At 56.3% G+C, this 25,366-nt stretch overlaps 2 protein-coding genes across 5 annotated transcripts in view; one reads left to right on the forward strand and one right to left on the reverse strand.

Annotated features, from left to right (window-relative positions):
- Window positions 1–230: 230 nt before the first annotated feature.
- Myh7b (myosin heavy chain 7B) lies at window positions 231–24,543 on the forward strand. Of its 3 annotated transcripts, XM_042276584.2 has the most exons (41): window positions 231–336; window positions 549–709; window positions 2,293–2,399; window positions 2,576–2,719; window positions 3,223–3,379; window positions 3,634–3,661; window positions 4,626–4,722; window positions 7,013–7,036; window positions 7,157–7,249; window positions 7,446–7,509; window positions 8,172–8,270; window positions 9,442–9,545; window positions 9,796–9,934; window positions 10,190–10,308; window positions 10,401–10,550; window positions 10,702–10,872; window positions 12,455–12,634; window positions 12,722–12,854; window positions 12,940–13,016; window positions 13,418–13,505; window positions 13,643–13,760; window positions 15,380–15,503; window positions 15,590–15,726; window positions 16,465–16,720; window positions 17,779–18,021; window positions 18,708–18,884; window positions 18,957–19,102; window positions 19,359–19,449; window positions 19,533–19,922; window positions 20,546–20,672; window positions 20,764–20,882; window positions 21,011–21,207; window positions 21,333–21,682; window positions 21,805–21,929; window positions 22,041–22,156; window positions 22,476–22,872; window positions 22,965–23,090; window positions 23,189–23,359; window positions 23,448–23,552; window positions 23,632–23,727; window positions 24,120–24,543. In XM_042276584.2, exons 2-41 carry the CDS (start codon window positions 619–621, stop codon window positions 24,285–24,287), a joined length of 5,844 nt encoding a protein of 1,947 aa, XP_042132518.1. In that variant the 5' UTR covers window positions 231–336; window positions 549–618; the 3' UTR covers window positions 24,288–24,543. The 3 variants fall into 3 exon arrangements, with proteins under 3 accessions (XP_042132518.1, XP_042132517.1, XP_042132516.1); XM_042276583.2 differs by lacking the exons at window positions 231–336; window positions 549–709; window positions 2,293–2,399; window positions 2,576–2,719; window positions 4,626–4,722 and having other exon boundaries at window positions 3,293–3,379; window positions 24,120–24,257; window positions 24,334–24,543; XM_042276582.2 differs by lacking the exons at window positions 231–336; window positions 549–709; window positions 2,293–2,399; window positions 2,576–2,719; window positions 4,626–4,722 and having other exon boundaries at window positions 3,293–3,379.
- Trpc4ap (transient receptor potential cation channel subfamily C member 4 associated protein) overlaps window positions 24,515–25,366 on the reverse strand; it is a 73,537-nt gene continuing 72,685 nt past the window's right edge. For both annotated transcript variants that reach the window (XM_006988254.4, XM_042276585.2), the window contains exon 19: window positions 24,515–25,358. In XM_006988254.4, the coding sequence (XP_006988316.1) occupies window positions 25,221–25,358 (138 nt within the window). In that variant the 3' untranslated portion in view covers window positions 24,515–25,220. The remainder of the gene's footprint in view (window positions 25,359–25,366) is intronic.

Consider the following 25,366-nt stretch of genomic DNA (forward strand, 5'->3'; position numbering starts at 1 on the left):
GAAGTACAGGTCTTTTTTTCTGCATGTTTGAGACTCCCCGTGACTCAGTTTCCACTCCTGAGTACCTTGCTGCCTTGTCCCTGTCCCTCTCTGAATCCCAGCTTCCCTGACTGAGTGAACTATCTCTCTCCGCCTTTGTGATCCCCTGACAATGGGAGGTAAAAATAGCCCAGGGGCTGAGCTACAGGAGATAAAAGGGAATTTGCCTTTTGTGTCCTGTGGCCAGGCTGGGGGGGCTGTGACACGTGGAGATTGCTGACATAGCTCTCCTTTGCTGACCTTGACAGCGGCAATAAAAGGGGTAGCACAGTTCCCTACCCTCACTGTGGTGCCAAGGTGGGTGATCAGGGCTGGGGTGGGTGATCAGGGCTGGGTTTGGAGCTGGAGGGAAGGTAGGAGAGAGCCCATTGGTGGGCCCAGGTCCTCAGTACCTGTAGCAGAGGATGCTCTTAGGTTCGGAGTTGTGTGTTTACAGGCAGGGAGACCCATTGTCAGTCCTTGTGAGTTAGAGGGTCATACCTGAGTCTCCTGCCATTGCCATCTTCCAGTGCCTGCTGCCTAGGACCACCTTGAATCACTACCCAGATTTTCAGGCCGCCTCCTCCACCTCTCACCACCATGATGGATGTGAGCGAACTTGGAGAATCCGCCTGCTATCTCCGCCAGGGCTACCAGGAATTGATGAAGGTGCACACTGTCCCATGGGATGGTAAGTGAGAAGAACAGAGAGGGGCCCAGCCATGGAGAAGCCCATGCACTCAGACTAGGAGCGAAGAGGGTACCATCCTCCTTGATACTACAGAGGCACTATGATACCCTGGGACTTTCTCCCAGGTTCTGGGTGCCAGAGGCTAAAAATCGCAGGGACCATGTGAATAAGATTGTGTGGCTGGCTACCAGCAAGGCTTGGTTTGTCCCTCTGTAAAATGGGATAATGTCACCTTGCTCTTGAAGTCTCCATGAAGACTCAGGCTGGACCTGAGCCTCTGAGATGAGACTGATGTGTGCAGGTGGCCTCCATGTCCACAAAACCTGTGCTGAGTTTATTTTTAGTGTTTTCCATGGAGCCAAAGCCTCTGTTTATTAGGGACAGGAATAAAGACTACTATTTATGACTGGATTGGCTCATAGTACAATAATAACATAGGCAGTGTGTGTCTAGGGCTTACTGTGTGCCAGGCCCAGAGCTGATGACTTCCTGTGTATCCTCTCAATAATCTGGGCAGGTGGAACCAAAGTAGAGCCAGACTCAGTGGTATGGAACATCTGGAGCTGTACATAGCCCTATGTTCAAAAGGATAGTGCTTAGCTGGGCATGGTGGCATACATCTCTACTATCAGCACTCAGGAGGCAGAAGTAGGCAGATCTTGGTGATTTGGAGGCCAGCCAGAGTTACATAGGAAAGGAGAGGTGTCTCATACTTGATCTGACATTCTTCTGTTGTCATTTTAATTGTTTTCCTCTGTTTAAAATTTTAGCATGCAGAGTCGAGGATTTCCTTAGGGCATTAAAAATTTTGTTTGTTTTTTGTTTTTCAAGACAGGGTTTCTCTGTGTAGCTTTGTGCCTTTCCTGGATATCACTCTGTAGACCAGGCTGGCCTCAAACTCACAAAGATCTGGCTGGCTCTGCCTCCTGAGTGCTAGCCTTAAAGGCATGCACCGTCACTGCCCGGCTAAAATTTTTTTTAATGCATTAAAAAACAAAACAAAATGCAGGAGCCTGGCTTGGAGTCTTGTTATGTGAATAGTTCTGACCAAGGCACATGGCTAGCAACTGGGAGGTCAGGGAACAGAACTTGCTGTCTGCATGAGTCTACATTTTTACCATCATAAAAAATCTGGGCTCTCAAGCTCTGGGGTGAGCTGACCAGTCAGCAAAGAGTATAGGACACAGGAGAGCCCCGAGTGTTCCGTGAGATAGGGAAGGTACAAGCCACCGGAAAGTTAGGAGCCCGATACTGAAAGGCTCCTCCACCTGGGACTTCAGCAGGCCTGCCTCATGGCCTTTGCGTCTGAGGAAACAGGCCCAGAGAATGAAGGCTTCCCAGGTGTCAGGGAGCTGAGCCCAGGTGTGCAGTGTAGACGGTTACCCCAATCAGCTCATGTGTGATCTTTAGGGACCTTCCCAGCTCTGCCCTGGGTTTGGATGAGTCCTCACTGGAACTCCTGTCCCCTGGCAGAAGGGCTCCCGGTGGGGAATGGGGGTGGGGGGTGATGCTTATGTCCACAGTGTAGGAACCTCACTGGACACTTGGAGTCCCTCTCAAAGTCCGATCTTTCTGCAACCCAGGCAAGAAACGGGTCTGGGTGCCTGATGAACAGGATGCCTATGTTGAGGCCGAGGTCAAGACTGAAGCTGCTGGAGGCAAAGTCACCGTGGAGACCAAAGACCAGAAGGTTGAGCACCCCCTCCCTTGAGATCAGCTCGCTTGACCCAGGGTGCATCTCCTGACTGTCCGGATCGGCGGAGTGAATGAAGCAGGGTGGGGCATGGGAGGGAGTATGTGGGTAGGAGAGAGAAAGGTCAGTTGGCGCATCTCTGGCCCTCACTGTGTGACACATCTCCTTGGAAGGTGCTGACAGTGCGCGAAACGGAGATGCAACCCATGAACCCACCCCGCTTCGACTTACTGGAGGACATGGCCATGATGACGCACCTCAACGAGGCCGCGGTGCTACACAACCTGCGCCAGAGATACGCTCGCTGGATGATCTACGTGAGGCCCGGGCAGCTGTGGGCGGGGCCGCTGAGGGCGCTGGGGCCACTCATGGGGCGGGGCTCCTCGTGGGGCGGGGCTAAGGGAAGAAGCAGGGCTCAGAAGGAATGGGGTCTGGCGAACTGGACTAGAACGGGGCTGGAAGGGGGCTCTGGGGCTGAAGGGGCAGAACTGTGTAAGTGGCAGAGGGCAGGGCTAGAGGCACAAGCCTGGGTGAACGAGAGGCCAGCCTAGAGCAATGACTTGGTGATGTCTAGGGTCTTGGAGTCAGGGCCACGGCTGTGGGTGGGGCCTGAGATGTAGCTGCCTGCTTGAAAGTTCAGCAAAGGACAGCGGGGTCAGTCATTTCATGGGGCTCGAGCTGGGACAGGAGGAAGGGCTGTGCACGGCGTATCGGGAGGCTTCTTGAATATAGCAGGGGTTAGGATGAGCCCGGGGCATGGAAACTTGGACATCTCCCTTCCCTCCCCCTAAAACTCCGTCTGTGAACTCCTTCTCCTCAGACATACTCCGGCCTCTTCTGTGTCACCATTAACCCGTACAAATGGCTCCCGGTCTACACAGCCTCTGTGGTGGCTGCCTACAAGGGCAAGCGGCGCTCAGAGGCCCCGCCTCATATATATGCGGTGGCAGATAATGCCTACAACGACATGCTCCGCAGTAAGAGCTGCTCCCTCTCCACGCCTCGGCTCCAGGGTGGCCTCTGGTTAGGACTCCTTCCCTTCCCTTTGGCATTGCCCTCCTTTGGCACCACCCTAGATATTATGCCCCTTGAGTCTGGAAGTCCTACGTGGTCTTTCCCACTGGGACTTGGGGTGGTGGCAACTGTCTCTGTGCTGTAGACGACCCAGGAGATCCACCTATGGTTAGTCCCTCACCCTGGCTGACACCCGAACTCTCTCCCTTTCCTCTAGACCGAGAGAACCAGTCTATGCTGATCACGTGAGTGAGGCTCTGGGCATGGAGTGGCAAGTACTAGGCATTTGGTGGTGGTGGTGAAGGAGGAGGAGAAAGAGGAAGAGGAGGAAGAAGAGGAGGAGGTGGTGGCAGGGGTGGTACTGGTGGTGGTGCTGGTGATGCTGGCCGTGGTGAATCAAAGCTGTTTCTCAGGGTTAGATTCCAAGTTCTTAGGGCAGGCCTTTACCTCCTGGAGCCAATGTCCTCCCCTCTCCATTTATGGGTTGGGGGGGGATAGAAAGCAGGTATTCAAACAGGGGAGTGGCCCCAAGTCCCCGCTGTCTCTCCCACCTGCCTTCTCTGGAGGTGCTATCTAGTCCCTCTTCCCAGCATCTCCTCATCTCTACCTCAGCCCCCATCCTTTGACTTCACGGGAACATGGTCCGTTTCTGATGAATCGGGTTCCTGTCCCATCAGGCCAATACATGCAAACACACACACACACACACACACACACACACACACACACACACACACACACACACACAAAACCTTTAATCTGCTAGTTACATCACTCTGAAACCAGACAGAGCTGGATTCGGGTACTCACATTTCCATTTCTTGCTGTGTGCTTTTGGGCCCCTGAACCTCACCGGTAAGAACAGAACACTCTAACCTGCCTCACAAAATTACAGCAGTGTGTTTGGATGTGAACCATGCACAGGGCAGAGGCAGGCCCAGAATTTCTGAGGTTTCTTTCCATATCCATAAAATGATCATGGTCCGCTCTGTGGGATCTGCGGATGGAGGCGGGGTACCTGGATTGGTACCAGGAGTTAAGTTAGTGCCCAGGGGGCAGTGGTCCACCATCTCACAGAGTGGTCTGTAGCCGGGAGTTGGAATCTGGGGATACTGAGTTGGGAACAGAGATGGGAGAGGAGGGCTGGGGTTTGGGATGTGGGGGGATTAGACCACTGGGCACTGGTGACTCATGTTTGTGTTGTCCAAGCGGAGAGTCGGGGGCCGGTAAGACGGTTAACACCAAGCGGGTCATTCAGTACTTTGCCATCGTCGCTGCCCTGGGAGACGGGCCGGGCAAGAAGGCAGTAAGACTTGCCCACTCGGGCGCCAACCCCCACTGCTTCTCGCTGGTTTTCTTTTCTTTTCCTTCTTTTTTCCTTCTTTTTAACATTGCAACCTCCCAGATCCCCCAGCCCTGCCTGAGCCTCCTGCCTTGGTGAGAGACTCTGGCTTGAGCAAGGCTTGACCAGAAAACCTGTGGCCACCTCCTTCTCTATGTTAGGCCTGAGCCAGGCCTCAGCTACACAGATGGGAGCCACATCACCGCTCCCAGACGTTTTGTGTGTGTGACTTTTCCATGTGACCTTCACGGTTTTGAAGAGTTTACCAAGCAGGCTGCTTTTACTCGGAAGTGCCTGTTTTTCTGGACCATATGCATATCGAAGACACCGTTACCTGCTGCTGAGGAGAGGAGCGGCAGGCTTATCCACAGATGCTGACTACCCAGAGCTGCCGGCTCGGGAGCTCTTCACAATAGCACAGCCTGTGGTTTTAAGATGTTTTGAAATTTCTTTCTTTCTTTTTTTTTATTTCTCTCTTTTTCTTTTTTGTCTGTTTGTTTTTCAAGACAGAGTTTCTCTGTGTAGCAGTCCTGGCTGGCCTCAAACTCACAGTGATCCACCTGCCTCTGCCTCCCAAGTGCTGGGACTAAGGGCGTGCGCTACCACTGCCTGGCTTGAAATCTCTTAAAACGGTGGAGACATGGGGCCTTTGTTGTTTTTAAGTGAACAATCCTATCTCTGGCCCACAGGCCAGCTGTTGAGAGCTCTGTGGCTTCCACAGACCCCCCCCCCCCCCCCACACACACACACCGACACAGATGTGCACCGTCTTTTCTTTCTGGACCCAGGTTTTCTCTGCACAACCCAGACTCCCGGTCCTGTTGAGCCTTGCTTTATTCTGGGGCGGCTTTCTTTTTCTTCTTATTTTTTTCTTCTTGCTGTATTTTCTTTCTTTTTTTGTTTTGTTTTTTGTCGTCTCCCCCCCCCTCCTCCTGTTTTCCTCATTTGATTGTCTTGGTTTTGGTTTTTGGATTTTCGTTTGGTTTTTGGATTTTGGTTTGGATTTTGGTTGCAGCCATTGTTGTTTTGCTTTGTTGTTGACTTTTTGATATTCTTTCTCCCCTTCCTTTCCTGCCATGTTTTTCCAAACCCCAAAAGACCATTGAGGACACTGCAGAAAAGTGGGGTGACCCCCGTAACAGGAAAAGATGACGGGGCTAACGCTGACAGGAACACAGCTGGAAGGGCTGGGGCAGGGGAGTACCTGCATAGGGAGGACCTCTGATCCTGGAGTCGGGGCAGAGGGGCAGCTCAGAGAGAGGACAGAAGCCACCACGGGATTTGGTGACTTAAAGCCTGTGCCAACCCCTCCCCTTGGGCTCAGATGTGGCTAAACTAGCCAGAAAGTCCTGAACAAAAGCGGTGGGTGTGAGCTGGACAAGGAGGGCAGGCGTCTTTCCTCCCTCTTCCCAGCAATGTGTCATCTGGGGCTCCCTGGAGGTCAATAAGTGAATGAGTGACCACAGAGTCCCTGGTGACATGTCTACTATCCCAGAACCCGTTCCTCTCTTTCTTCCCGGGCTCTTGGCATTAGGGTAGGAGGTGGGGAGGGGACATGAAAATGGAGGAAGAATAAAGTGAGGAGGGGACGAGGGAGTGTGGCCTCTGGTGAGACACAGAATGGCATCACAGGAGGCAGGATGCTTGTGGTGACCCCCAGGACATAGACTTACTGTGCGGCCTTGAGCCAATCAGCTCCCTGCTCCGACAGAGCTAATCATTTGCACTGGGAGGGCCCCTTTGACTGTTAGTCTGCACACAGCGCTGAAGACACACAGACACACACAACACAGTACAGAACACATGTGAAGGGACTGCCAGGGAGGCTAGGGTAGGAAGGGTCGGAGCTGGGAGAAGTCTCTGCTATCTCAGAGATCAGGGACGTCTTCCCAGAGGAGGAGGGGCTTTGGCAGGCCTCTAAGGGAGAGAAGACTCTAGTCAGGCCCCTTGTGTGGATATGGACAATGAAGAGATTCCTGAGAATCGAGAGACAGGTTGGACCTTAGTACACAGGAGACCCAAGGGCCGTCCTGTCTCAAGCCCTCAAGACTAAGCGCGCTTCCCCGCCTAGCACTTCTCAGTTATCCGCCCCGGGGAAGCTAGGTGTACAGAGCAGGGGAGGGCAGGATGTGACGTTTACCACCTCTAAATATCTGGGTGACTAACAACACTATCCCACTGACTACTGTCCCGATGCCCCACCCCTTCCGGAGAGACCTCACACCCTCTGACACCTTCCTCCTTCTCCTTCTAGCAATTTCTGGCAACAAAGACTGGGGTAAGTATAGGGCCAGCTGCGGGGCAGACAACATTTATGGGGTCCTGGGGATGCCCACCTCTCCTTACAACCAGAGACTCCATGGGTGGCCCTGACCCCTCCTTCCTCTGCCACCACCAGGGCACCCTTGAGGATCAAATCATCGAGGCCAACCCTGCCATGGAGGCTTTTGGCAACGCCAAGACCCTGCGGAATGACAACTCTTCCCGCTTTGTGAGTGGGCACAGCGGGGCACTGTGTGGCTGGGGGTGGGGAAGGGTCGGTAGCGTGTGTGTGTGTGTGTGTGTGTGTGTGTGTGTGTGTGTGTGTGTGGTGTGTGGTGTGTGGTGTGTGGTGTGTGGTGTGTGGTGTGTGTGCCCTGGTGGTAGGAAACAACAGGACTGAGGGTGGCGTGGTCCTTCCGCTGTAGGGCAAGTTCATCCGCATCCACTTCGGTCCCTCTGGGAAGCTGGCCTCTGCAGACATCGACAGCTGTGAGTCCGGGAGCGCAGGGCAGGCGCGGGAGGAGGGACAGAGGCTGAACTGAACAAAGCCTTGGGCTTCCGTCTGCTCTGGCCATTTCTCTCCATCCCCAGCCGGGTCCCACTTGAGTCCTTCTCGTCCGTCCTATTGGCCTCCTGGTCCCTCCTCTCCCGCTCTGTCTGCTAGTCAGGCTAGGGTCCAAAGCTGATCGTATCCTGTGCCCGCTTCAAAACCTTCTCTAGGGAGTTGGGGAGAAGCCTCATGAGTAAAGCACTTACTGTGCAAATACAAGGACCAGAGTTCAGATCCCCAGCCCCGTGTACATGCTGAGTGGGTGTCGGAGGCACTTGTAATCCCAGCCCTTGGGAGGCAGGGGAGGGAGTCTTCGAGAAGCGGGATAGTAAGGGCTTCATTGATGAGCTCTGGGTTCAATTGAGAGACTTCTGCCTCAATATATAAGGTTGAAAGTAAGGGAAGAAGACACCAGAAACTCCCACAGAGGCAGCCCGAGTCCCATATGGTGACACAGATACTGTGTGTGCTGACCCGGGCACAGACACAGCACCTCCACACATCCCCTGCCCCTGTGATTGCTACCTCCCATCCCTGTACGGCCCTGGCATCTTTGTCTGGGGAGGTAAGGAGCCAGCAGGCCGGCACGCCTTTTCTGCAGATCTCCTGGAAAAGTCTCGAGTGATCTTCCAGCTGCCCGGTGAGCGTGGTTACCACGTCTACTACCAGATCCTCTCGGGGAAGAAGCCAGAGCTTCAGGGTGAGGGCCAGGATGGGGACTCAAAACCCAAAGAGACTGCCTGGCCCCCATGAGGCCAGGCCCTGGGATGGCTGTTCATCCTCTCTGCAGAGGTGTGGGATGTCTCCACTCCCCTGGAGGCTCACAGCCTGTCTGTACCCCTCCCCGCTTCTGTGTGGCGGGGGAGGGGGGGGCTGTAGATAAGGGTGTGGGTGTTCCTGCGCAGGAACTTAACGCCATTGTACTGCCAAGATGGCAGCAGCTGCTGAGACCAGAGCCCCCGCCCAGTACCAAGGGAACCCAGTGGTAATCTATAGCCACTTCGGCTTCTCCAACCCTTTGAAGGCAAAGCCTGGTCCTCCCTTTGTCCTGGTACCCACCTCAGGATCTGGGCTAGAGGGCTGACTGTGAACAGAGGTCAAAGGATGAGTGAGACGTATGGACTGAGGTTCATTCTCCAGAGAACCGAAAAGAACACACGCCCGGACACACACATGAACTTTAAAAAACGAAAAGGAAGGGGCTGGGCTTAGTGACGCCCAACTTTAATCCCAGCACTCAGGAAGCAGAGGTAGATGGATCTCTTTGAGTTTGAAGCTAGCCTCGTCTATAGAGTAAGTTCTAGTCCAGCCAAAGATATGTAGAGAGACCTTGTCTCACAAAACAAAATAGATATGTAAATAAATAAAATAAAAATTTGAAAGAGCTGAGTATAACTCAGTGGTAGAAAGCACTTGTCCAGGAGATACAGAGTCCTGCATTCCATCCCCAGTCTCCCCAGCACCCCCACCACACACACACACACAAAAAAAAAAACACATATATACACACACACACACACACACACACACACACAAAACAACAACAACAACAACAACAACAACCCTATGAAAAAGAAGCAGCCAGGCAGCCAGGCCCATAATTCCTGTACTCAGAAGCTGAGATGGGAGTTTGTGGACAGCTTGGGCTACAGAGAACCTATCTCATAAGACTAAGTAAATAAAAATAAATGATAAAAGAATTCAAAAGTCACATGTATGGGTACTAAGGATCAGAAGCTCAGGTTCCAGAGAAGTCCTGGGAGAGAATCTAGACTTGCTGACAGACTCCCCAGGGTCTCCAGACAGGATGGAGAGGGAAGGCAGCCTGTGACTACTCCGCCTGACTCACCTTTGGGGCATCTTGTCCACAGACATGCTGCTTCTGTCTATGAATCCCTATGACTACCACTTCTGCAGCCAGGGGGTCACCACCGTGGACAACATGGATGATGGAGAAGAGCTCATCGCCACTGATGTATGCTCGGTGGGGGGGGGGGGAGTGGGAGGGGGTGCCAAGCTGGGCTCCCATGGTATGTGCATGTGCGTGCGTGCGTGCGTGCGTGCGTGCGTGCGTGCGTGCGTGCATGCATGCATGCATGCATGCATGCGTGCGTGTGAACCTATGTGCTGGGTAGATACCAGGTAATATGACTGGTGTGGCAGTGCTTGGCTAGACTCTCAAGGACTCATACTTCTCTGAAACCAACTTGTTTGTCCCACCTCAGCACGCAATGGATATCCTGGGCTTCAGTGTGGACGAGAAGTGTGCCTGCTACAAGATCGTGGGTGCCCTCCTGCACTTTGGCAACATGAAGTTCAAACAGAAGCAGAGAGAGGAACAGGCTGAGGCAGACGGCACGGAGAGTGAGGACCTCTAATCCCTGGCCTTTACCCCGGACACCTTGTCCTGTACATGATCATCAATCCTTGTCCATAACCTTTGACCTCCGTGTTCTCTGTTCCTGTCTGAAGTCTAGACTCTCCTGAGGGTGACAATATGCAGGCCCTGATTCCTCCTAATCTTCCTCTTCTAACCCCACACTGTGACAACAGACCCCCACCCCCAAGTGCCCATAGTGTTGACTTCTCTTCCCTTATCTAAGCCATGTTCCCTTCCAGGCGCTGACAAGGCTGCCTTCCTGATGGGGGTCAGCAGTGGAGACCTCCTCAAAGGTCTCCTGCACCCCCGGGTGCGTGTGGGGAATGAGTATGTGACCAAGGGCCAGAGCGTGGAGCAGGTGAGATGCCGGCAGACTAAGGCTCACCCAGGGACAGCCGAGGCAGGGTCCCTTTCTTGCCAGGTCCCCATCCTGCCTTCCTGCCTCCACAGGTGGTATTTGCTGTGGGGGCCCTGGCCAAGGCTACCTATGACCGGCTGTTCCGGTGGCTGGTGTCTCGCATCAATCAGACCCTGGACACAAAGCTGCCCCGACAGTTCTTCATTGGGGTCCTGGACATCGCTGGCTTTGAGATCTTTGAGGTGAGAACAGCTCTCAGCCACAGGTATTGCTCTGAGGCAGAGGCTGATGGGTGGGGTGGGTATGGGGGGGGGAACCACATCCCTGCTTCCCCACGGGCCCCCCGTGCCCATCCACAGGGAACCCGGCTGACTGTGGCACCGCCCCTGGTAGTTCAACAGCTTCGAGCAGCTGTGCATCAACTTCACCAACGAGAAGTTGCAGCAGTTCTTCAACCAGCACATGTTCGTGCTGGAGCAGGAGGAGTACAAGCGGGAGGGCATCGACTGGGTCTTCATCGACTTCGGCCTGGACCTGCAGCCTTGCATCGACCTCATCGAGAAGGTCAGGCCTCGGGTGGGGACCCTGCCCGAGCGCGTGTGTGCATGTCAGCTGTGGATCAGTGTGTGGTTTGTGTGTGCATGAGTGTGAACAGGGTTGGTTGCGTGGCTGTGCACATAGGTGTAAATAGGAACGTGGGGGCACAGGTGAATAGTGTCGTAAGTGGTGTAGGGAGGGTAAAACTCCATTGTTGTGGGTATCCCTGCCATCCACCAGGCCGGGTGGGGAACGGACCTGAGCAGAGTCTCCTAGGTTTATTGGATTGGAATACATTGTATATGTCTCCCCACTGCACAAAGAAGGGAAAAATGAATTGGCAACATTGGAAACAAAGGGGGGAAATTCCCTTTGAGCCTCCCACAGCCTTGAGCGGCCTTCACTCCAGACGCTTTGCCCAGGGCATGTGTGGTCCTTTTCTATCATTACATGTACTTTTTTGCTTCCTGTATTTGTGTTGGTAAGCTCATGCCATGGCGTGCATGTGTGGGAGGGCAGTCAGGGACAACTCAGGAGTCATTTTTCTCCTCCACCACATGGGTCCTGGGGATCAAACTCAGGTTATCAGACTTGGTGACATGTGTCTTTACCCACTGAACCGTCCTGCCAGCTCAGCACATATATGTTCTTTATGGACATGGTCCCAGTGTATAGTATGTTTTTCCTCTGAACACGCATTTTCAATGTTGTGAAGAAAGCAGATAGGCCATGCAGCCGGTGACTCAGATAGTTTCTGGCTGTTGGGCATTTAGGTGGTTGGTTTTTGTTTTTGTTTTTGTTTTTTCCCGATTAAATAAGTATTGAAGTGAAATCATTTTCCCATTTGGTTAAGAAATGAAGGTGGGGGGCTGGAGAGATGGCTCAGTGGTTAAGAGCCCTTGCTTCACCTGGTAGTGGTGGCGCACGCCTTTAATCCCAGCACTCGGGAGGCAGAGCCAGGCAGATCTCTGTGAGTTCAAGGCCAGCCTGGTCTACAGAGTGAGTTCCAGGACAAGCTCCAAAGCTACACAGAGAAACCCTGTCTCGAAAAACAAACGAACAAAGAGCACGTGCTTCTCTTGCAGAAGATCTTGTCAATTCCCGCCACCCACATAAGGCAACTCATAGCTGCCTGTAACTCCAGTCCCAAGGGATCCAATTCCCTCTGGCCTCCGTGGGCATATAAACTCATGCAGGCACACACACACACACACACACAAATAAACACATGCTTATAAGACCTAGGATTAGTAAAATGCAAGATCCCTATTTCTATTGAGTGTGGGAACCAAAATGCAGAGTTAGTCGGCCTTAAAAACCAAACCACAACCCAAACCTAGTGTGTACAAGTGAGCCATGGATGTTAGTTAACGGAACGCAGAGGTGCCAGTCTGGTCGGCACACAGGCAAAGACGGGGACTGGAAGTCAAGCCACAAACCCTTCTCTCCTGGAAGGTGGGCTCCCGGGGATGGGGCTCGTCCCCGGCCCTCCTGCGGATGCCTGGGTTATGGATCGGAAACAGCTCCTGGAGGGAGCTAGTCTGGAGAACGAGAGTCTAAGAGCCCAGCCTGCATGGTCTGGCCCTTCAGTCTTGCTCCTTGTCCCCAGCCTCTGGGCATTCTGTCCATCCTGGAGGAGGAGTGCATGTTCCCCAAGGCTTCAGATGCAAGCTTCAGGGCCAAGCTCTACGACAATCACTCTGGGAAGTCACCTAACTTCCAGCAGCCTCGCCCAGACAAGAAACGCAAGTATCAGGCTCACTTCGAGGTGGTCCACTATGCAGGCGTGGTAGGTGCCCACTGGAACTCGACACTCAACCGCTGTCCTCCCTTCCTTCTTGGGGTCACGACCTGGGGTCAGCACTTGTCTCTGTAGGTCCCTTATAGCATCGTGGGCTGGCTGGAGAAGAACAAGGACCCCCTCAATGAGACAGTGGTCCCCATCTTCCAGAAGTCACAGAACAGACTCTTGGCCACCCTCTACGAGAACTACGCAGGCTCTTGCTCCAGTGAGTACCGAGGGACACTCTGGCCATCCCCGTGGGTCCACAGAGTGGCATTCCCTGGCATGATCGGTTCTCGCATCTTTACCAGCTGAGCCCCCCAAGTCTGGGGTGAAAGAGAAGCGTAAGAAGGCAGCATCTTTTCAGACGGTGTCGCAGCTTCACAAGGTGAGGTGCGGACAGGGCCCCAGCAGCCCTGACCCTCTGAGCCTGCAGCGCCCTCTGCTTCCTGCCGCATCCCTGTGTCTCGGGTGGGCAGCTGTTAAGACTTGCAGTGATGTTTAGCTCCTCTCTACGTGAACATCACAGCAAGTCTGTGCTGCTGTCTGCCCCCACGCTGCCTGGGCAGGGCTGGGGGGAGGGGCGGCCGTGGGAGTCAGCCCCGGGAGGGGGGGGGTGGAGGCTTTGGTGGCGGATGGGGTGTCGTAAGTAAGGAGCGAGAGATAAAGAACAGGCGCAGGTGCATTTGGGCCCCTCTGCTCAGTCCCCACTGGTCCTGACCCACTGCAGCATCCAATTCTGGTTCTCTGCCCCTCCCGTGCCTTCTCCCTGCTCTCCCACACTCCCAGGAGAACCTCAACAAGCTAATGACCAACCTACGGGCCACACAGCCTCACTTCGTCCGTTGCATCGTCCCCAATGAGAACAAGACTCCAGGTGGTGGCCCTGGGCTGCTCGGGATGGGGGAACTGGAAACGCTCTCGCCTTGCAGGGTCTGCACAGTCTCAGAGGCCTGGGTCGGGACCTAAAGGCCTGTCCTTAGGTTTCTAACCTCCTCCTTTCATACACTCCAGGGGTCATGGATTCCTTCTTGGTGCTACACCAGCTACGTTGCAATGGGGTCCTGGAGGGGATCCGGATCTGTCGCCAAGGGTTCCCCAACAGGCTGCTGTATGCAGACTTCAGGCAGCGGTGGGTGCCGGCTGCTTCCGTTGCCCTCGGCCCCCTTCTCCTGCTCTTAGATGAGGTGGAGCCTGTGGGAGCGGGAGGGACAAGTTACAGCCCAAAGGACAAAGAGAGGTTCTAGTCCCTGAGGAGGGGGCTCCCTCCCAGGAGGCAGTTAAGGAGAGAAATAACTAAACTTGTGGTGTATGGCGGAGGCGGAGGCTGCAGGCTTTGCCAATCACTTGGACACAGAGTAAGAAAGGACAAGCCTACGGTGACTTCCGGGTTTTAGGTCTGAGCTACTGGGTAGCAGATTTACCGAGCGACACAGAGATCCTGTCTCAAAGGAGGCAGCCTGCCTTCATGAGGGCAGCTCCGGGGCTGTCCTGTGGTCTCCATATGCCTGTGCACACAAGTTTAAACCCAAACCTGGGCTGGAGAGATGGCTCAGAGGTTAAGAGCACTCGCTGCTCTTCCAGAGGTCCTGGGTTCAGTTTCTAGCACCCACATGGCGACTTAAAAACCACATAACCAGCCGGGCGGTGGTGGCGCACGCCTTTAATCCCAGCACTCGGGAGGCAGAGCCAGGCGGATCTCTGTGAGTTCGAGGCCAGCCTGGGCTACCAATTGAGCTCCAGGAAAGGCGCAAAGCTACGCAGAGAAACCCTGTCTCGAAAAACCAAAAAAAAAAAAAAACCACATAACCAGCTGTGTGTGACTCCAACTCCAGGGGGCTCTGGCACCCTCCTCTGGTCTCCATGAGTACCTACATGCAGGCAAAGCACTCATACACAATTAAGTAACAATTCTCAATCCTTCCGCCTCAGCATCCTGAACGCTGAGGGCACAGGCGGGTGTCATCACGGTTTTTTTTTAATAGTCTGGAAAACATACAGTAGCCCAATGACCCCCACACCTTATTTAGTGAGTTCCCCCTAGTGAAGGGGCCCGGGCTGTCTCTGGGACTTGTCCTTCACAGCATGGCCACAGCCCACCTGTACACATGTGTGTATATGTCCATGTAAGTGGACGTGCTAGGGATCCTTCCTCCTGTTGAATAGAATTCTCTCAAAGTTTTCTTGAATTTGTGGTATGGTATAGCATACCACATATACCACTTCTATGTTTTGTTTTGTTTTTGCCTTTAAGAAGCTATAAAAATCGCCGGGCGGTGGTGGCGCACGCCTTTAATCCCAGCACTCGGGAGGCGGAGGCAGAGGCAGGCGGATCTCTGTGAGTTCGAGGCCAGCCTGGGCTACAGAGTGAGTTCCAGGAAAGGCGCAAAGCTACACAGAGAAACCCTGTCTCGGAAAAAAAAACAAACAAAAAACCACATCCATTTACAAACGCACTAAAACGCACTTGAAGCCATCAAGCCCATTTTTGAGACAGGGTCAGGCCAGGGAACCAGGCTGGCCTCAAGGATCTTCCCTGCCTCCCAAGTGCTGGGATTTTGGATGTGTGCCACACACCTGGCCCCTGAGCTGAGGTTTGTACAGATGTGCCGCATCCCCCAGTGCGGCACCACTGCCCCCTGCTGTCCCTGAGAGGTCAGGCAGTCCTAGCTCTCTTGCTACGGCTCCTTGGCTTCCCATTCAAGGCCTCTGCTCTGTCCTGACCATGTCAGCTTCTTCCTGGTCCCCTAGGTACCGCATCCTGAACCCCAGTGCCATTCCAGATGACACCTTTGTGGACAGCAGGAAGGCCACAGAGAAGCTGCTGGGCTCCCTGGACATCGACCACACTCAGTATCAGTTTGGCCACACCAAGGTTAGGGGGCATTGGAGTTAGGGCTGAACCTGGGTGCACCCGCTCACACTGAGCAGGGGTCCCACTCGGCTGCACCCTGCCCTTAGGTGTTCTTCAAGGCTGGGCTCCTAGGCATCTTGGAAGAGCTCCGCGACCAGCGCCTGGCTAAGGTCTTGACGCTGCTGCAGGCCCGGAGCCGGGGCCGCCTCATGCGCCTGGAGTACCAGCGCATGCTGGGAGGAAGGTAGCCATGGGATGAGGGATGGGAAGGAAGGGTGGGGAGGGATGGGGGTGTAGGTGTGATCACTGTCCCCGGGGTTACAAGGCTCTCCCACCCTGCCACCCTGCCTAGGTTGTCCCCCATGGCTGGTTGGGGTGAGGTTCTGCGTCACACCCGTTTTTACACCTTAAAATTGGAGTGAGAGCCAGAGATGGCCCAGTAGGTAAAGGCACCTGCTGCCATGCCTGCTAAGTTCAATCCCCAGGATCCACATGGTGGAAAGAGAGAACTGACCTCCATTTGTTGTCCTCTGACCTCCATGTGTGTGCTGTGGCACACAAGTACACACACACACACACACACACACACACACACACACACACACACTAAAAATAACATAGTTTTAGAAGTTGGGGTTAGAGCGCGTCCAGAGTGTGGCCGGGAGGGTAACAGCATTTAGTGCTTCCCAGATTTGAACTGCGTGTCTTATTTATCGCTTGCTTGGTTAAGGCAGAACTCTCGGGTGGGTACCGCTCAACCGAGGAGTCCAACAGTCTGACCACAGGGCCTGGTAGCTTGGCTGTCTCCAGACACCTGCAGAGGCCACCTAGCGGATATGTGGAGGTTATGGACCTTGCCTTGGAGGTGGATCTGTGGCTGCTCCCCAGACTCCCCCAGAGGACTGCTGGGAAGACTACAGAGAGCGGCCAGGGCACCTTGAAGGGGTAGAGCTTCACATAATCGCCCCCACCCCCACCCCAGGGATGCCCTGTTTACCATCCAGTGGAACATCCGGGCCTTCAATGCCGTCAAGAACTGGTCCTGGATGAAGCTCTTCTTCAAGATGAAGCCACTGCTGCGCTCGGCCCAGGCCGAGGAGGAGCTGGCGGCGCTGCGGGCCGAGCTTCGGGGGCTGCGCGGGGCACTGGCTGCTGCTGAGGCCAAGCGTCAGGAGCTGGAGGAGACTCACGTCAGTGTCACTCAGGAGAAGAACGACCTGGCCCTGCAGCTGCAGGCAGTGAGTGAGACCAGGGCAAGAGAGTCCAGGTGGTGCTGATGAAAACCTCTCACCAGATGTGGGCAGGGCAGCCCTGGAGGGTTCTGGGTACTCTGACCTGCGTTGTCTTCCTACCCTGGGAGTACCAGGAGATGAGGCCTGTAGGCCTTGACCATGCCCATGTCCTAAAGCTAAAGCTGCAGGAGAGCCCCAGTTCCACCATCCCTAGTCCCCCTGAAATAGACCCTTGCTTCCTTCTCTGGTTCAGGGACAGAGGGCTCTCTGAGGCAGGTAACAGGGTCCTACCTAGAAGGCAGAGGTCGAAGTCTGGAAACTCCCCAGCATAGGTGTTGACGTCGCTTGGATGCCAGCCCCAGGCTGATGCCGGAGATGGTTCCAGGGAAGACACAGCCATGATGGTCGTAAAAGTCCCCTTCTAGTAGGGAGATTAGGCAACAGGCAGTGTGGAAACGTGAAAGAACGCTGTCTCCTCCTGGGATGGCCTTTGGTGCTGCTCCATGGTGGGCAGGGCCTGGCCGGCAGCCACCCACACTGCCCTCGGAGGGTGGCTGCTCCGAACAAGCAAACACACTGTGGTGGGGCTTCTCTCCGAGAGCGCTTAGGTCTCGTGGGATGCCTGCATTATGGCTAATGTTAACTCTTAATAGCGCCTTGTCTGTCCCTGTGTCCAAGGCCCAGGAGAGGCCCCTACAATAGTCTCCAGAGCCCAGCAGAGTGTGGGTGCTTCAACTCCTCATCTATCCAATTGAATTGCCAACATTTGCCTCATTGCAGTTGCTTTTGTGAGGACGAATGGCTGTTCTTTTATTTATTTATTTATTTATTTATTTATTTATTTATTTATTTATTTATTTATTTATGTTTTTTGAGACGGGGTTTCTCTGTGTAGCTTTGCGCCTTTCCTGGATCTTGCTCTGTAGCCCAGGCTGGCCTCGAACTCACAGAGATCCTACCGAGTGCTGGGATTAAAGGCATGCGCCACCACCACCCGGCCCAATGGCCGTTCTTTCTCAGGGTTGGGGTCCTCTTTAATCTGGCTCCCCCACCCGGCCCCTCAGGAGCAGGACAACCTAGCGGATGCAGAGGAGCGCTGCCACTTGCTGATCAAGTCCAAGGTGCAGCTGGAGGCGAAGGTGAAGGAGCTGAATGAGCGCCTGGAGGATGAGGAGGAAGTGAATGCTGACCTGGCCGCCCGCAGGCGCAAGCTGGAGGATGAGTGCACAGAGCTCAAGAAGGACATCGATGACCTGGAGTTGACACTGTCCAAGGCTGAGAAGGAGAAACAAGCCACTGAGAATAAGGTGTGGGGTGGGCCTGAGCTGGGGGCCAGTTCAGGGCTAGGCAACTGCAGGGTCCCCTTCTGGCTCTGCTGGGCCCCTGTTGTGTGGCCTGAGGCAGGTGACTGCCTCCTGTGAGCCTCAGTGTTCTCATCTGTCAAGTCTTTATCTCGTTAGGGTGCCTGAGGATTTGGTATGTAATTGACCTTTGCTAGGCATACACTACCAGGCCTTGCACACAGTAGGTGCTTAGTAAATGCTAGCAATTATCGCCTGTCATGGACTGCAAGCTCACTGGAGGGGGCAGCTCCTCTGAATTGCAAATCCCTCAGTCACAGAGCCCTCAGGGTGCCCGTGGTTTCCAACACGTATTGACTCTGTCAGAGGAGAGAGGAAAGTAAGGCTATTTGGGTTCTCACCGGGGCTGAAGATAAAGCCAAGACCAGAACACAACTCACTGAATACCTGTTGATATTGTAAATGGCTGCCACCCATGAGTCTCTTACTCAGGGCCGGGCACCATGCTTGGCTATGAGCCTTTACATGAATCCTCTACATAGCTTGAGGAGATATGAACCCCTGGGTTCATATCTGGCAGGAATGGCCAGGCTCGGTGTGGTGGCCTGCCTGCACCCCACAGCTGGAAGGGGTGGCTGCTCAGAGCAGCCAGTGGGGAGGAAGGGACCCACAGTGAATCGGGCCTGTCACAGGTGAAGAACCTGACAGAGGAGATGGCAGCGCTGGATGAGTCCGTGGTCCGACTGACCAAGGAGAAGAAGGCCTTGCAGGAGGCTCACCAGCAGGCCCTGGGTGACCTGCAGGCCGAGGAGGACCGCGTGAGTGCGCTGGCCAAGGCCAAGATCCGGCTGGAGCAGCAAGTAGAGGACGTGAGTTGGAGGACCTTGGGGGACGTCAGGGTGGCGCCTGCTCCAGGCTGAGTGAGCCCCACTGCCCCACAGCTGGAGTGCTCCCTGGAGCAGGAGAAGAAGCTGCGCATGGACACCGAACGTGCCAAGCGCAAACTCGAAGGGGACCTGAAGCTGACGCAGGAGACGGTGACAGACACCACCCAGGACAAGCACCAGCTGGAGGAGAAGCTGAAGAAGTAGGTGTGGGGTGGCCAGGGTCTCTGTGCCCAATGGGCTCTCCTTCCCCTCTGAATTCTCTCTGCTCTGTTGTTGTGAGGGGGGAGAATACCAGGGCAGGTGTCATGTCCTGCCCTCTCTGGACCAGGGCTGAGGACAGCAGATGTGGACGTAGATGTGGACCACTGAGGCTCCTCCTTAGGGCTTCAGGGACGGAGGCAGACAAGGGGGTAGCAGTTAGGGCCAGGGCTGGCTCATCCCACCATGTACTCCCAGGAAGGATTCAGAGCTGAGTCAGCTGAACCTGCGGGTGGAGGACGAGCAGCTCCTGGGGGTCCAGCTGCAGAAGAAGATCAAGGAGCTACAGGTGTGCACGGTGGCGGTGGGGACTGCAATGCCCAGGTAGACCGGCCCCGTCAGAGGCTCATGAGGCTGGTACCATCTACCCAGGCGCGGGCAGAGGAGCTGGAGGAGGAGCTGGAGGCCGAGCGAGCAGCGCGGGCCCGCGTGGAAAAGCAGCGAGCAGAGGCAGCCCGAGAGCTGGAGGAGCTCAGTGAGAGGCTAGAGGAGGCCGGCGGAGCCTCAGCTGGGCAGCGTGAGGGCTGCCGCAAGCGGGAGGCCGAGCTGGGCCGGCTGCGGCGGGAGCTAGAGGAGGCGGTTCTGAGACACGAGGCCACCGTGGCCGCCCTGCGCCGGAAGCAGGCCGACGGGGCGGCAGAGCTGAGCGAGCAGGTGGACAGCCTGCAGCGGATCCGGCAGAAACTGGAAAAGGAGAAGAGTGAGCTGCGCATGGAGGTGGACGATCTGGGCGCCAGCGTGGAGACTCTGGCCCGCGGCAAGGTCTGCCTCCTTCCTGCCTCTAAACCACTGTTGGCTCCACAGCTCACCCAGCTGTCCGCTGGCCACTTGATGCCAATATTCCACAGCAGCAGTGACCTCCTGACCCCTGGATGCTTGTTTAACCTGGCATCTAAGCCCCAGCTCCCCACCAGTCCTGACCTCTAACCCTGACTGCTCAACTTCATTCCCTGGCTCCAGATTGTTCCCATTCACATCCAAACCTTAGTCCTCCCACCCCGTCAAGGTGTGACCCCAGCTCTTGACTCCTGAATTCAGACTTAACATCTGCCTTTACACTGTTCTTGTCCTGAACCCCAGCACCCAACTCAGACCCCCCCCTACACACACACCCCTTGAACCTAATCCTAACACCTGTTCCCAGCAGATTCCAGATCTAGTTCCTAATTCCCGACTCCCTGACCTTGGTGTGGGTTCTGAGGCTCCCAGTTCATGCCCACATTAGGAACTCTGACCCTGAACCTGGAACTCAATCTCCCTTTTGACCCCTAGTCTCATACCTAGCGTCCCAGGTCCCAATCTCAGGCCCCCATCTCCGACCGGCAGCCCCTGGATCCTGCCCTTGGATGCACAGACTTGTCCTGATCTCTGACTCCACGTTCCAGGCCAGTGCGGAAAAGCTGTGCAGGACCTACGAGGACCAGCTCAGCGAGGCCAAGATCAAGGTGGAGGAGCTGCAGCGGCAGCTGGCGGACGCCAGCACCCAGCGGGGGCGCTTACAGACGGAGAACGGTGAGGCCTGGGGCTAGCTGGGCTATGCCAGGCAGGGTTTAGGTGCTCCCCTCCACCGACTGACCGGCCCGCCGGCCCCCTTCACCTGCAGGGGAGCTGGGCCGCCTGCTCGAAGAGAAAGAATCTATGATCAGCCAGCTGAGCCGAGGGAAGACCTCGGCAGCCCAGAGTCTGGAGGAGCTGCGGCGGCAGCTGGAGGAGGAGAGCAAGGTGAGTTGGCCCCGCCAGGGGCAGGGCAGACAGATGGGCCCCGCCAGGGGCGGGGCAGACAGGTGCCCCCCCCCCCCCCCCGAGGCCACCAGCGTGGATTGGTGCTGAGGCCACTGGTGTCCCCGCAGGCCAAGGGTGCACTGGCTCACGCCGTGCAGGCTCTGCGGCACGACTGCGACCTCCTCCGGGAGCAGCACGAGGAAGAGGCGGAGGCCCAGGCTGAGCTGCAGCGGCTGCTGTCCAAAGCCAACGCTGAGGTGGCCCAGTGGAGGAGCAAGTATGAGGCCGATGCCATCCAGAGGACCGAGGAGCTGGAGGAGGCCAAGTGAGTGGCTGGGGTCTAGGGCCGGTGAGAGAGTCAGGCCTGTGTGCCTGTCTGTATGTGGTGGTGGGGACTCTGGGGTCCTCTCCCCAGGCTCCCTAGTCCACCCTGCCCGGTGCGTGGTCCAGGAAGAAGCTGGCCCTGCGGCTGCAGGAGGCAGAAGAAGGTGTAGAGGCTGCAAATGCCAAATGCTCCTCCCTGGAGAAGGCCAAGCTGCGGCTGCAGACAGAGTCAGAGGATGTGACCTTGGAGCTGGAGCGGGCCACCTCAGCCGCTGCTGCCCTCGATAAGAAGCAGCGGCACTTGGAGCGGGCACTGGAGGAGCGGAGGCGGCAGGAGGAGGAGATGCAGCGGGAACTCGAGGCCGCCCAGAGGGAGGCCCGAGGTCTGGGCACGGAGCTCTTTCGGCTGCGGCACAGCCACGAGGAGGCGCTCGAGGCCCTGGAGACACTCAAGCGGGAGAACAAGAATCTGCAGGGTAAGGCAGGACCTGAGGTCCAGAGCACTTTAGGGTCACCTTGGAATTGGGGTGAGGAAAGCACCCTGGGGCAGGACAGATGCGAGGGTGAGTCCTCCCTCTGTGCTCTGTTCCCCCTGCAGAGGAGATCAGTGAGCTCACAGACCAGGTCAGCCTCAGTGGGAAGAGCATCCAGGAACTGGAGAAAGCCAAGAAGGCTCTGGAAGGGGAGAAGAGTGAGCTGCAAGCTGCCCTGGAGGAGGCTGAGGTCAGGGCTGGCCACACGGGTGGGTGGGCTCCGGTCCACGGCTCCCTGGCCTCATTGGTCTCCAGATCTGCCCAGTCCCCTCACCCAGCACTGCCTGACCCACACCCCCAGGGGGCACTGGAGCTGGAAGAGACGAAGACTCTGCGGATCCAGTTGGAGCTGTCCCAGGTCAAGGCAGAAGTGGACCGGAAGCTGGCCGAGAAGGATGAGGAATGCACCAACCTGAGGTCTCTGGAGAGCAGTCTTGCTGTGCCTATGGTGACACATTGGCAGGAACTGCTAGTCTGCCCCTGCCACTGGAGTAGGGTATTCCCATTCCAGAGGTGATCCTCCACAAGTCTAAAGGATGCTCAGGGCCAGGGTTCAGTCCCTGTCCCCCTGGCCTCTAGTGAATGAACTTACTGGGTTTTTTTGGCAAGTCACAAGGGGCTTTAAAACAGAGGGAAACAATTCACTTGCTCCCCAAATGGGTTTCCATTTCCATGGGTCCTAGGGCATGATGCCACAGGGAATGCCCCGCCTACTCCATTCATGCCACCCTCACAGGCGCAACCACCAGCGAGCAGTGGAGTCCCTACAGGCCTCCCTGGATGCAGAGACTAGGGCCCGCAATGAGGCACTGCGGCTCAAGAAGAAGATGGAGGGGGACCTCAATGACCTGGAGCTCCAGCTGGGCCACGCCACACGCCAGGCCATGGAGGCACAGGCAGCCACGAGGCTGCTGCAGGCCCAGCTCAAGGAGGAACAAGCGGGGCGGGATGAGGAGCAGCGGCTAGCTGCTGAGCTCCGGGAACAGGGCCAGGCCCTGGAGCGCAGGGCTGCGCTGCTGGCTGCCGAGCTGGAAGAGCTGCGGGCCGCCCTGGAACAGGGCGAGCGCAGCCGGAGGCTGGCTGAGCAGGAGCTGCTGGAGGCCACAGAGCGCCTCAATCTCCTGCATTCACAGGTGGGGACGGACGGACGGGCCAAAGACGTCCTCCAGGACAGGTGGGGTGGGGTGGGCAGAGCCCTGCTGACTAGAGTCTCTGCTCTCCTTAGAACACAGGCCTCCTGAACCAGAAAAAGAAGCTGGAGGCGGACTTGGCCCAGCTGAGTGGGGAGGTGGAGGAGGCGGCGCAGGAGAGGCGGGAAGCTGAGGAGAAGGCCAAAAAGGCCATCACCGACGTGAGGCTGGGCCAGGGTTGGGGATGAGTGGGTACAGAGCCCAAAGTGCTGGCTGTGCCCCCTCCCCACCATGCTACCCCACCCCCCAACCCCCGTAGGCAGCTATGATGGCTGAGGAGCTGAAAAAGGAGCAGGACACCAGTGCACATCTGGAGCGGATGAAGAAGACACTGGAACAGACAGTGCGGGAGCTGCAGGCCCGCCTTGAGGAGGCCGAGCAGGCCGCCCTCCGGGGCGGGAAGAAGCAAGTGCAGAAGCTGGAGGCCAAGGTGTGTGCAGCCCTCCCAGGCCTTCCCCTGTGCGGCTGAGGCTGGGCCGGCTCAGCTAACAGTCAACCGACCGCGGACCGCTCCACAGGTGCGGGAGCTGGAGGCGGAGCTTGATGCGGAGCAGAAGAAGCATGCTGAGGCCCTCAAGGGGGTGCGCAAACACGAGCGCAGGGTCAAGGAGCTTGCATACCAGGTGGGTGATAGGGTCCATCCCAGGTGGCCCTGGAGCTAACCCAGTCCAGGCGAACCCTAAGATCCCTTTGCTGGCCCAGACGGAGGAGGACAGGAAGAACCTGGCTCGCATGCAGGACCTGGTGGACAAGCTGCAGAGCAAGGTCAAGAGCTACAAGCGTCAGTTTGAGGAGGCGGTGAGCACACTGGGGGCCAGGCATCTGGGACCGTTCAAGATGCCAGTGGTGAGCTGCTTTCAACTGCAGGCCTTGCAGCCGCTGCACTGAAGGGTGACAGCCATGTCCTCTCAACTCAGGGACTTGTATGGCTAAAGCATGGGTCACTTATCGCTTTAGAAGAGAGAGACTGAAGTGAACTGTTTCTTCCTCTGTCCAGGCCTGGGGATGGCCTATGGGCAAGGACACACGGGCACCTCTTAAAGGACAGTCTCCACTCCGGGTCTGAGTACGGGGAAGGCTGGTGATGGAAAAGTGGAGGGAGGACGGGGAGAAACCAGCTGCTTTCTGGGCTGGGAGCAGGGTAGCCATTTGTTACCGATGGGAAGCAAGGCCCCTGCCTATGCCTCTAGGAGCAGCAGGCCAGCACCAACCTGGCTAAGTACCGCAAGGCCCAGCACGAGCTGGACGATGCCGAGGAGCGCGCAGACATGGCCGAGACCCAGGCTAACAAGCTGCGGGCAAGGAGCAGGGATGCCCTGGGCCCCAAGGTGAGGCGGCCTCTGTGCTGGGGGTGCTGAAGTTGGGCAGACACGGGTGTAGCTCAGTCTCTTTCTCATCTCTCAGCATAAGGAGTGACACCCCAGGCTCTCAAGAGGCTGCCTGCTGTCGGTCTGCTGTCGCCTGTCTGTGGCCACCCCCCCGGAACTCTGAATAAACGCCACGTCTTCACAAGCACCACCGTCCTTATTTCATGGGGTCAGGGGAGCTGGGACAACCTCAGGGACAAAGTCAGTCCACATCAGTCTTTAAAATAAAGTTCTTTAATAGTCTCCATTTAATTGGTTTATTTGCTGTTAATAAACTGGCAACACAGGAGGAGCCAAGGGTAAGCTCTCAGCCGGGCTCCTGTGTCTGGGCTCAGGCAGGCACAGGCACTCCATGCCCCACGGGATGGAGAGAAGGCCCCCACTTCTGGGAACCTTTGGGATGAACACAGTGGCCAACGAGCAGAGAACCAGAGCAGTTAAAGGAAGACAAGGGAGGTGGGGAGGAGGAGAGACGGGCGGACCTGGGGGAAGGAAGGCAGCATTCTCCGGTACCCACCCCTGCCCAGGGCTCGGGAGCCTCTGCCTGGGCCCTGAGGCCAGGGAGGCTGGGCTCACAGGGGTCCGCATCTTCCTCTCCATCAAGGCTGATGGGAGAAGCTCAGTTTCCCATGTTCCCTTTCTCTGGCAGGCCAGGGCTCCAGGATTGCGAGGGAAGGGTGGGCATGGTGCCATTGTCCTTACCCTGGGGACAGTGAGGAAACAGGCTCCCCAATGACCCAGGCCCTCAGACCCAGGAGACAAGAGCTTCTAGGATGTTCCTTCCACTGAGCCTATACCTGAAGACCTGGGGTAGACAGGGCAGTGGGGAGGCAAGAGGGTGGGGACAGGCAGAGTGCGTGGCATGGGCACTCATGCTCACCCACACTGCCCTGGCCCAGCAGCTTCTCCAAGCCTGGCTCAGGGTCACTCCTCAGTGAAGTCTCTGTCTATGTCCATGTAGGGCTCCTCAATGTAGCTGACCAGGGCAGAAGGTGACTGGCGGTCTGGGTCCAACAAGATGGACACGGTCTCCTTCCAGTATGAGAAGCTGATGCAGGAGCTCTGGGTGG

Source organism: Peromyscus maniculatus, chromosome 4, assembly GCF_049852395.1.
Source record: "Peromyscus maniculatus bairdii isolate BWxNUB_F1_BW_parent chromosome 4, HU_Pman_BW_mat_3.1, whole genome shotgun sequence".
NCBI classification, from domain to species: Eukaryota; Metazoa; Chordata; class Mammalia; order Rodentia; family Cricetidae; genus Peromyscus; species Peromyscus maniculatus.

Coding starts and splice junctions, on each gene's coding strand:
- Myh7b (XM_042276584.2), top strand. CDS start 619: ATGATGGATGTGAGCGAACTTGGAGAATCCGCCTGCTATCTCCGCCAG. Junction 710..2,292: donor GCACACTGTCCCATGGGATG/GTAAGTGAGAAG, acceptor TCTGCAACCCAG/GCAAGAAACGGGTCTGGGTG. Junction 20,673..20,763: donor GCGCTTACAGACGGAGAACG/GTGAGGCCTGGG, acceptor CTTCACCTGCAG/GGGAGCTGGGCCGCCTGCTC.